Source organism: Talpa europaea, assembly GCF_964194135.1.
Source record: "Talpa europaea genome assembly, chromosome: 12".
Classification (NCBI taxonomy): Eukaryota; Metazoa; Chordata; class Mammalia; order Eulipotyphla; family Talpidae; genus Talpa; species Talpa europaea.
Window position 1 is genome coordinate 102424656 of NC_140079.1, and position 11386 is coordinate 102436041.

At 63.3% G+C, this 11386-nt stretch overlaps 1 protein-coding gene across 1 annotated transcript; it reads left to right on the plus strand.

Moving 5' to 3' along the window:
• Positions 1 to 4973: 4973 nt before the first annotated feature.
• On the plus strand, positions 4974 to 10820 carry RNPS1 (RNA binding protein with serine rich domain 1; the record flags this gene model as incomplete). The annotated part of the gene is made up of 7 exons (XM_084251610.1): positions 4974 to 5044; positions 5283 to 5438; positions 5949 to 6140; positions 6509 to 6611; positions 7107 to 7260; positions 9464 to 9605; positions 9838 to 10820. The coding sequence occupies 7 exons, from the start codon at positions 4974 to 4976 to the stop codon at positions 9935 to 9937; spliced, it is 918 nt and encodes a 305-aa protein (XP_084107736.1). The 3' UTR covers positions 9938 to 10820.
• Between the last annotated feature and the right edge of the window lie 566 nt (positions 10821 to 11386).

Consider the following 11386-nt stretch of genomic DNA (forward strand, 5'->3'; position numbering starts at 1 on the left):
GTTCCTGGGCAGCACACACTGGAACTCAGGCACACGACCGCCCTGGGGCAGGGGAGCCAGACAGCCCGCTGTAGGTCCAGCTGGACACCTCAGATGGCATCCGGATGCTGCAGGCGCACAGGCATTGCTGGTGTCCCCCACCTCCCACCCTGGCTACCAGAGCTAGCAAGGCCCCTCCCCCAGGAAGCCCCCCACCACCCCTGGAGTGCCACCAAAACAAACTGGCCAGTTTCTTGCAGGGCAAATTCCACCCTTGACCTTGAGCCCTCGTCCAGGGACAGCCGAGGTCACCAGGCCTCACCAAGCAGCAGAGAAGCCCCAGGCAGGGTGAGATGGAATGGGCAAAGGTCAGCGCCTGCGTGGGGGTGGGGGGCAGAGGCGGCGCTGCCTCCTTGGCTTTGCCTCCCTCCCTCCCCCCTCCCTGGTTAGCTGTGGGCAGAAGCTTCCTCGATGTGGACACCTGCCTCAAGCTCCTGCCTGGCCCACCTAACCTCCATGCCTCTGTGCGTGCTGGGTCACCAGCCTCCAAGGGGGCACTGACTGCGGAGGCCACAGCCCTGGGGAGGGAGGACATTCCACCTTGATCTGGGCAGGCTCTTAAGTTCAAGCTGTGCCTCATCACCCATGGGTGGCCCTGACCCTGGCAGGAAAGCGTGCCAAATGCCTGTCCACAGGCCTGGCCCCCTCACCACACCAGGCCAGAGACCTCTGAGCCCCGGCCCTCTGCCCCCACAGTCTGGGCAGGCTGAGGGGCAGGGAGGGGGCCCCCTGGAGGGGGCGGCCAACTTTTATCTTCTCGTGTTTCCTCGGGACACATTGTGCTGGTCTCAGTGACAGCAGCCGAGCTGCTCAGTTGTGACGGCTGCAAGCACGCTTGGTAACAAAAACCAGGCCTGTTTAGGAGCATTTGATTCAAGTCATGCGTCCAAATGGATCCTGTCCTCAGGGTGTAAGCACGTGCGAGTTCTGTGCTGGCAGCCTGGCCCACCTACTCTCACCTTGGCGGGGTCACCACGCTGCCCTCCTCACCTCAGGGTCGGTGCCGTCCTGGGTGCAGGCCCTGGGTTCAGGACCCTTCTTCCCCACACTGATGGCCACCCAGGGTGCGGGAGGCTCTGAACAGCAGCCAAGGCCCGCTCAAACCTGGGGACCAAGGCGACCCCACCCCCAGTGCCAAGTGGGCCCCTTTGCCCCTCACTGCTGCCAGCCAGGGCTGCCCCTCACACCATGCCTGGCTGCAGAGTGATCCCGAGAAGTCAAGCGGTGCTCCATGTCCCCAAATCTCACCTCAACCCACAGTGGGGGGTCAGGAGCCAGACTGTCGTGGCCTGCAACCCACACCCCCAGAACACACTGGTGCCTCGAGGGAGGGGATGAGGGACAGGCTGCTCCTCCCAGGCTGCCTTTTGATCCCCACTCTTCAGACACCCCTCAATTCAGGACTGCGCGTTAGGGATACACCTGACTCCCCGGGACAGAGCCGGGGGCCAGGGCCCCATCCAGAGGCCGCAGACCCAGAGCGGACAGCCGGAGCGCAGGCAGCCGCCCGTCCTGGGCGCATCGCCTTCCCTCCCCCACTCGGGTCACCCCACTCCTCCGGGGCTCGGTGCCCCTCAACTCCGGGGGCCGGGGGAGGCACTGCGTGGGGGGAACACACCCGCGAGCCCTGGCCTTCCCGCACGCCCGCCCGGGGCCCGGCCTCCCCGGGGTCTCCGCGCCCTGCCAGGGCCTTGACAGCCCCAGCCGGGACCGTCCGCCGGCAGGGGCGGGAGGCGCGGGAGCCGGGCCGCGGCCTGGGTGCCGCCCCCCAACCCGGGCCTTTGCACCTGCCGTTCCCGGCCGGCGCGCCCTTCCACGCGGGCCCAGCGCGGGGTCATCTCGGAGACGCCTCGGCGCCCGCCCGGCCCGGCCCGGCCCAGTGCGCACGCGCACGGGGAGGGCGGGCCGCGGCCTGTTAACCCCTGCGGCTCCAGCGAGCTGCCCGTTTGCCGACCCCATGAGGCGCGCGGTCGGCCGAGGGGGGCCCAGAGGCGCCTCCAAAGAGGGAGACAAAGCGAGTGCCCCCAGCCGGGTCGCCCCCGCGACCTTGCCCCTTTAACTCTCCTCGCTGCGCCCATTGGCTGAGGCGCCACGTCATCGGCGCGCGCCGGCCAGCGGCGCCTTCCCGCTTCTTAACCCTGACGACAGAGCGGCGCCGGCCTGAGCGGCTGAGGAGAGCGGGAGGCGGTCGCGGCGGCGGGAAGATGTAAGTTGTGCGAATCCGACCCCATCCGAGCGTCGGGAGCCGCCCGCCTTCGTCGGCTGGGCGCATCGTGGAGCCGGCCCGCTCCTCGGCCCCGCGAGAGGGACGGCGGCCGGGCGGCGCGGCGCGGGGTCTGAGAAGAAAAGAGTGTGGCCCGGGCGGGCGGAGTGGGAGGTGCCGAGGCCGCGGCCCGGAAGTGGTCGGCGCCGCGTTGGGCGGAAGGGCGCCCCAGCTTCGCCCGCTCCGCGGCGGGCCCGGCAGGCCCGCGGGCCCCAGGGCCGCCCGACGCGACCTCCACCCGCGGAGCGCAATCCCCGGCGGGAGGCCCAGGCCCGAAGCGCCGGGCGCAGCGTGGAGGCGCCCGCGGCCCGCCGCCGGGGCGCGGGAGTTGTGAGTGAGCGCGTCGGGGGGCGCGTCGGCGTGCGGGCCCGCGCTTTGTGGGGTGTCCGGCCAAACCGGCCGATCCTCCCCGGGGGGACGTGGAGCCCGGGCGCCTGCGTGCGTGCTCGGCCGCCCCCGGGGACGGGGCCCCGCGGGCCCGGGGCGGGGAGGCGGGAGGACCCACCGGAGGGCCGCGGCTTCCCCTTTGTCTCGCATGCCTGGGCCCGAGCGGCGGGGGCGGGGCCGCCCGCGCTGCTCTGGCCGCTCCGCGCTGACTAACTCTTGTCTCCTCTCTCCGCCGCGGACGCGCGCCTTTCCGGAGGACGGGGAGGTCGCCGAGGTCCTGCGCCGGCACCCGACCTGGCGTGAGCGGAGAACCTCAGCCTTTGCTTTCTAGCCACACCCAGCCCAGCGTGTGCTGCACTGTGGTTCTCGTTCCAGGGTGCCGGGGGCTGCCCCGGGGCCTGTTGTCGGAGTGCGCGGGGTGGGGGGGGCGCTCGCCCTGGGGGGCGCCGGGTCTGCTGCTCGGCGGGCGCGGGTTGGCAGGATGGGGGGGGGCCCCGGACCACTGTCCAGCACTTGAATACGCTCGGCCCGAGTTGAGGTGTTGAAAATTAGCGTGGGGAAAAGGAAGTGTGCCAGTAGGAAATTCCTGTACTCGCGGTGTGTGGAAAAGGTGATGTTTGGGGTCCAGGGCTCACGTACATACGCAGCTAGAAGTTCACCGCGTTTGTTCTCCCTTCTGCTCTGGCTGCTAGTTGATTTGGGGTGTACCTGCCGTTTGCACTCCTGTTGGACAGTGCTGCTCTAGGTGATGCTGAAGGGGGGGTCCCAGCCCCCCCTGCTGAGCGCTCTGAGATAACGAGGGGATTTGGCAACCAGAGTGTATGTGAGAAAGGAGCCTTCAAACCCAAAGCAACATCCCTTCCTTCTGAAAATGGCTGACATTTACTGAGCCCGCCTGGCGAAGTGTCACGTCTTTCTAATGGATCAGTTCACTATCCCTAGTAGCTCTGAGCTGGGAGCGGTGGTGACCGACACAGCCAGGTTCAAGGACTTACCCGAGGTCACACGTCAAAGGCTCCTCTCAAACCCAGGCAACTGACTCCAGACTTAACTGATACTTACCGAGGGGCCAAGGGAGGACACTCACCTCATCTGGCGTTGCCCACCAGGCACCTGTACGCCCTGATTATGGGACAAAACACCTTAAAGAGTCTCACCACTCTGGCCACTCTGATTATTCACAGCTGGACACGCTTGTCAGAATGTTTATCCTGCAGGGAGCCATGCTCCATCTGGTATGCTGTGTCCAGGCTATTTAAGAGCTTGGAGGAAGGTGGGACGGAAGTGCTTAAGACGAATATCCTGAGATTTTGGCTTGCAGCTCAGCAAGTACACAAAACCTCACGCAAGCGTTGCAGGGGGAGTTTCTGGGGAGTAAGGCACTTGAACTCGCTTGTGAGCGGCCCTGTGTTGAGCACCTGCGCTCTGCTGACCCGTAGGCGCAGCCACGACCTAAGCGCAGTGTTTCCTTCCCCCAACATTTTAACGTTTAAAACCTACACAAGTAGAAAAAAGCCGAAAGCACTGTATTGTGTTAAGTGCCCCCCCACCCCCACCCCTGGGGCTCAGTCACACCGCGTCTGTTTCTGGTGTGCGTGTCTACCCGGCCAGCTGCGTGTTTCTTGCGTTTCAGAGTAAATTGTAGGCGCTGGCATACTTCCCTTAAACACTTCCGACTCCGTATTCTCCGTTACAGTTCAGCGGTGCAGCAAATCACTGGACTGCCTTGTCAGTGCTCACCTGTGGTATTTTATCTGTTTGCATGTGGGTATTTATACGCGTTTTGGTGCTGGTAGCAGTCAGTGTGAAAGGGCTTTGCTTCCAGTCCTGTCACTGTCCAGCAGTAAAACAAGATCAAGGCCAACAGTCAGTGGTAAGACAGAGAAGAGCCACGCTTCGTGGGTTCTTCTCTGCGTGCAGATGTGCTGTGGCCTTTTCCAAACAAACTCCTGAGGGGAAGGTGGGAGCCACCAGCATTTCTGTAAGCCAGGCTGAGGCGACGCTCCACCTGCAGCTCCTGGGGTGGGTGGGGTGGCTCCGTGTCCTCCCATGGGTGCTCCACTTTAGTGCTCCATGCTGCCTCCTCGTGTGCTCAGCCTTGACTGCGAAGTGGATGTGTTGACTTGCCTATTCGTTCACTCTGTAAACCCTTTTATCTTGTTATTAGGCTGCACTTTGGCGTAAATTGCAATCGATTAGGGATCGTTTCTCAGACTCAAGTTAGAAGTGAGAGTTCAGATAAGTGAGGCTGCCATTGCTGCTTTGAACACCTGAGAAGGGGAGAATGGATTTATCAGGAGTGAAAAAGAAGAGCTTGCTAGGAGTCAAAGAAAATAATAAAAAGTCCAGCACTAGGTAATCCTTCTGTCAGATTTTTCTAGTGCTACTTTGGGGGTGCTCACTGCTAGGGACCTTCAGAGAGGGGAAACTTGGACATGCCACGCACTGCAGTGAAAGTGTCCTAAGCACAGATCGATTTTGCTCTGTGATCACCTGGGATCTCTAGCCCTTTGAAGTCCCCCCTCTTTTGGGTTGTGCTGCTGTTTTAGTGTTCAAAACGATGTGCCATCTCACACTCTTCCTCACCATCCAGGGCTCCTTCTCCTACCAAACGCAAAGACCGCTCTGATGAGAAGTCCAAGGATCGCTCCAAAGATAAAGGGGCCACCAAGGAGTCGAGCGAGAAGGACCGTGGCAGGGACAAAACCCGAAAGAGGCGCAGCGCGTCCAGCGGGAGCAGCAGCACCAGGTGGGGCTGAGGGGTTCAGGCTCTGCAGCCACCTCCCCTCCTTCCCAAGGAGCCCTCGGGGTGGCCTGTCCTCTGGGCTTCTGTAAGAGACTTGGCTTAGGGCACGCTGTGTCAGGGTTGGCCCTGATTACTTCCTGGAAGGGGGCGGCGGTGTCACTAAATGCCCATCTTTCAGAGTAGCGCTCGGAGGCCTCGCCTCGAGCTTGTTTCTCCGGGCATTGAAAATGGGCCTGAGGGGGAGCCGCACACCTAGCTGAGGGGGTTCTGGTTTGCTCCCCCAGTGGGTGTGGCCTCTGTGTAGGTAGCAGCAGCTCTGCCTGCCTGTCCTGCCCCCTGTGCTGTGTTGTGTCCCTGCCTGAACGCAGGCTCGGGGTTGGGGGTGTTTGCCCCACTGGGGAAAGCAGTGAGGTGGGCAGGGGCAGCGGCTTCCCCTGGGGCACACGCAGGCCTGTTTGTGCCAAGCAGTGCCGCCCGGCCGCTGTGGACAAGACGGCCCCATCTCACCCTCAGGTCTCGCTCCAGCTCTACCTCCAGCTCGGGCTCCAGCACCAGCACGGGCTCCAGCAGCGGCTCCAGCTCCTCCTCGGCTTCTAGCCGCTCGGGCAGCTCCAGTACGTCGCGCAGCTCCAGTTCCAGCAGCTCCTCTGGCTCTCCCAGCCCTTCTCGGCGCAGACATGACAACAGGCGGCGGTCCCGCTCCAAGTGAGCACCCCCCCCCCCCCCACTTTTCACTGCCCGTGGTGCCCCCGCCCATGACTTCTTTGGGAACTTGGGTTTACAGAGTGGGGACTAGACAGTCTACTAACAGTGGTTATTAGATAAGCGTAGACCCAGAGGGGGGCGTTTTATCTGAAAGGACTGTAAAGCCCTGGAAGGGAGCGGGGTGCGCGTGTCCTGCACTCCCCACCTCGTGTGGAGTCCAGAGCAGGGACGGTGACCCGCTGCTGGCCAGAAGCGTCCTTCTAAGGAGCGTTGTCAATCTAGCGGCTGCCGGCCCCGGTGAAAAATGGACTTACCAGAAATTGATCAGTTCTTCTGTTTTGATTTTGGTTTTTTTTCCTCTTGATCAGATCCAAGCCACCTAAAAGAGATGAAAAGGAGAGGAAGAGGCGGAGCCCTTCCCCTAAACCCACCAAGGTGCACATCGGGAGGCTCACCAGGAATGTGACCAAGGTGAGGGTTCGTGAGTGCCACAAGGCATGTCCTGCCCTTTTTTTCTTTAAGACTTATTTATTTATACAAGCACTGGGTACAGTCAGAAGCACGGGAGGGTGAGAGGATTCACCAGAGCGGGGAGCAGAGCAGGCAGAAGGACCGAAGGACACTGCTGAGGGGAGCAGCGGGCGGCAGGAGAGGTCTGCGCGCCATGTGGGACCCTCGCTCGGTGGGCAGGGATCGAACCGGCGCCGCAGAGGCTGCGGGCAGCCTTGCAACCCAGTGCTCAGCCGCTGCACCACCGGGGAGGCCCCGTGTCCTGCCCATTTCTAAAATGGAAACCGGAGAAGCGGGCCTCTGCTCGGGGCGGCCTTCAAGGGATGGAGGGCTGATGAGTTTCCTCTGTGGGGTGCTAACACGTGTGTCTGGGTGTTGGCCCGAAAGCATGGTGGCCGTGGCCGCTGGTGGGCCGTCCTGACTCCTCGGTGGGCCTGGGGATTGTCTCCTCTCTAGGACCACATCATGGAGATATTCTCCACCTATGGGAAGATTAAGATGATCGACATGCCCGTGGAAAGGATGCACCCGCACCTCTCGAAAGGCTACGCCTATGTCGAGTTTGAGAATCCCGATGAAGCCGAGAAGGCGCTGAAGCACATGGACGGAGGTGGGTGACCCAACAGCACCCCTCTGTCCCCCCGCACCCCCAGTAGAGTCCTTTAGAGCTGGTGTCCAGCCTGGCTGCCCGGCGCAATCCCCTGCAGCTCCTCCTGGCTTCTGCTTCTCAGTCAGAGGTGTAGGTTCACCACAAGCGTGTCTTATGGTACTTTTTCTTGGAAAAAAGTTCTGCGAATGTGACTATGTTAGCATTTCAAGAATCTTTTAGTCTGTTGGAAACTTAAGAATGAAGGGACGGGTTTTTCTGAAGATTATGTTATGAGCAGCATGAGGCTTCTGTACAAAAATGTTTCCTCTAATCCTCTGGGCCATTTTCCCTTTCACTGATAGTTCAGCATTTTGAGGATTACTTTGCTGACTTCACCAATTTCACCCGTTTCCCAAAGGCTTGGTTCTCAGCCGTGGCGGGCTGGCTGGCTGGGGCAGAAAGATTCTGGCAGCTTATGGACCTGGCAAATGGTTTCCGACAGCCAGTCTTCGTTTTCTCTTCCAGTCAGCGTGGAGGAGCTGCGGCATTTTCCTCTGCCCCACTTGTGGGTGCCGGGGTCCGGGCAGCTAGGCCCAGAGCCAGGACTGCCCGCGCGGTTGCCTTGCCCCATGGGGAGGAGTCGCAGTCGCCCACACCCTGGATGGAGGTCTGGGGGAGCCCCGTGAGAGGCTGCTGCCCTCGGGTCTTGCTGCAGTCCGCCGGCAGGAGGGTCTCTCGCCAGTTTTTCAAATGGAAACCGGAGACGCGGGCCTCTGCTCGGGGTAGCCTTCAGGGGATGGTGGGCTGGGGAGTTCCCTCTATGGGGCGCTTACAGGTGTGGCTGCGCGTTCCAATCCCCTGAAATCCCCTGGATTTCTGCTGTCAGGGGCTCGGATCAGCTCTTGCCTTTGGGTGTCAGCCGTTGTTCGAGGCCGTCAGTCACCGGCGTAGGGCGGGGAGCCCCTGCCGGGACTCAGGACGGGGGTGCGTCTGTGGGGGGGGTGTGATTTCAGTGCTCCGTGTTCTCGCTTCAAGAGAACCTGACAGGTTTTTCTGCGTGTCCCCATATTGTGCTTGCGCCCCTGAAGGTGACCCCTCCGCGCGGGCGCCGGGGGAGGGGGGCGGCGAGGGCGCGGCCGGTGCTGGCTGCTGGCCCGGAGATGGCTTTCGCTCTCTTGCCAGTCCATGCCGGGAAGCCCCTTGTTTGCGCTGGGTCTTACAGTGGCCGGTGCCCGCCGCCGGTCCTGTTGCTCTGCGTGCGGTCCCCACGCCGCGCTGCCCTCTTCCCTGCGGGGGCGCTGAGAAGAGTCCGCCGCCCTCCCTCCGGCCATTCTGGGGGAGGCTGTTCATGGGTCGGGAGCCGACTCCTCCCGGAGGCTGCAAAGTTGATAGCTCCCGTCACTTCTAGGCTCGCCTTGTGGGAGGTGCAGCTTGGGCACCCGATCAGACCAGGCGAAGCAAAACTGGGCCTCTCGCCAATAGCTGCCCGGCCTTGAGGAAGTCTGGAATAGAGCGCGATGCCATGTGGGCCAGAACCGGGCCTGTGCACGCGGGGCCTCTGGGCGGTGGTCGGGTACCATGAGAAGCTGGGACGGCCTGGTGAAAAGTAAATCACGCGAAAGTTCTCTTAGATAAAACTGACCGGGCCTTGTTTTTAAAAAAAGGGGGGGGGCAGCCTTCCACCTTGGGGCCTGGGGGACACCGCCAGCTGTGTTTGGCCCCCTGGAGTCTGGACTGAGGTTGGGGTGTGTGCGCCCCATTCCTTCCTGACACCTGAGCCTCTGCCTCTCGTTGCTGCTCCCCCAGAGTCTTCCTCCTGAGCCCCACTTCTCAGGACCAGTCCACAAGCTTGGTGCTGCCCCTCCAGTGCCTGCTTCCAGCTCCCCTCCCGCTGTGTCGCCACACCCTCACACCCTCGATTGCACCTCCCGGCTGCCCGGAGTTCTTGCAGCTCGCTTCCTGTCGCGCCTGCCCACGCTCCTGGCAGGCCTCCCCTTCCCAGTCAGCTCGAGCCTTCCGACTCGGACCTTCTCCACTTAGTGGTCCCAGCGCTGTCTTCAGGCGTCAGCGTAGCCGTTGCCTCCGAGAGGCTGTCTCCATGCAGCAAGACGTCCCCCGCTCGATTCTGTGCCCCTGGGCGTTCCCCGACCTGCCGTTGGGCGCGGGCCGTGGCCCTTCCTGGGTCGGTGTGCGCCCATTTGCACCTTGATCCCTTTTTCTACAGGACAGATCGACGGCCAGGAGATCACTGCCACCGCTGTGCTGGCCCCCTGGCCGCGGCCGCCCCCCCGGCGGTTCAGTCCCCCCAGGAGGATGCTGCTTCCACCTCCCATGTGGCGCCGGTCACCCCCACGGATGCGGCGACGGTGAGCCGTCGGGGTTCTGGGCAGGGCTAGCTGGGGCCAGCTTGGGTTTGCTTGACGCGTGCAGCGGCGAGGATCTGGAGGCCCCAGGCCTGCACCCCACCCGGTGAGCGCTGATGGTCTCCAGGCCCTTTCAGGGGAGGAAGCTGAGGCCTGTGGTCCTGAAATGGGGAGTAGCCTTGGGGGCGTTTGCCAGGCCACCCGGTGTCTGATGCGCTTTTCTTTCCTCCTGTAGGTCCCGCTCGCCTCGGCGCAGGTCCCCAGTGCGTCGGCGCTCACGTTCGCCCGGCCGCCGCCGCCACAGGAGCCGCTCCAGCTCCAACTCCTCTCGATAAGCAGGGCCCCCGTGCTCTGCCCCCCGTAACTTAAGTCCCCTCCAGCTCAGTGTCGTCACTCTTCCAGCCGAAGGCCGATGGGCAGGGGAGACCCCTTGACAGGGGCAGGCTTCAGAGGCAGCGATTGGGACGAGCCCTCTGAAGGCTGAGTTTTGGCTCCGGGTGTTTTGGTTTGGGGCTGTGCCTGACGGTACCCCGGTTCTCTGGCTAGAAAGCGCCTGCGTTTCCAGCTCCTGGGAAAGCTCAGTGGCAGAACCATGGGGTTCCCGCTGCAGTGTCCTGGGATCCCTCGGGGAGGGAGGCGCACCTTCCTGGGGCCTGTCCTAGCCACCGCTCCACCCCCCACCCCTGGGGCCAAACACCGAGAAGAGCCCTCGCCCCGTCGCGCGCGCACCCGCACCCTACTTCCCCTCTGAAGCCGGAGAGCAGCCCGAGCCGGCACCACGGGCGGGCGGCGGTGCGCTGTTGATGCCCTTCACGGCGGTCTTGCCGGTCACCTTGGCGACTTGTACATTGCTCTTTTTTTTTTTTTTGGCTTCTGTTGTACAGTCAGTGCTATAAGATTTGTTTTCAGTTTTGTAACTCGCATTTTAGACCATGTTGTGTTGGTGGTCTGTTGTGTAGGGTGTTGAATAAACGTAGGGTTAGAGTAAGACTGTGTGGGCTCACTGCCTCCTCCCCGCCCCCCGGGCTGCCGCCTGTCCCCAAAGTCACACCCCAGAGCCGCGGGGCCCGGGGCAGTGCTGCACCCAGGAGCTTGGCTCTTCTGCCCCGCCAGGGACCTGCCGCCTCTGCTCCTCTGCTGCTGTCACTGCCGTCCCCAGGCTCCTGGGCACACTGACCACCTCAGAGACTGCCCTGCAAGCGTTGAAGATGCTTAGGGGTTGTGCCCTCCACGCGGGACCCAGCTGTGGGGTCAGAGCAAGGCTCCCCCACACATGCCACCCACCCCCTGGGTTTCCTGTGCATCCTGCCAGGGCGACCACCCGCCCACTGCGCCTGGGGCTGGAGCCAGAGCTCACGGCCCAGCAAGTGGCGGGTCTGGGTGGCTGGGCTCTGCCTGCTCTGGAAGGTGGCGGCGTCCCAGCCAGGAGCTGCGGCCTGGCCCCTTGGAGCCCCCTGGAGCCCCTTGAGGCCTCCAGCTCTGCAGCCTTGGGGGCTGCGGCGCTCTGACTTGGGTGCCATCCCCTCCCGTGCCAACGCCCCTGCCCCGGGGACCGCATCTGGACCTGGTTGGTGGGCAGCGCTGGGCGTGCCGCCTCCCGTGCGCTCATGGAGGGGGAGGGCCTGCCCTGGGCAGCGGGACGACGGCATCTGTGCCCCCTGCACCCCGGGCCACGGACTTCCCGGACTAGGCCCTTGCTGGGAGGAGCCACGGGCGGCCCGGGCGGGAGGAGCCTCGAGGGGGACGGGCGGGCGGGCGGGGCGGGGCGGGGCGCTGTGGTCCGC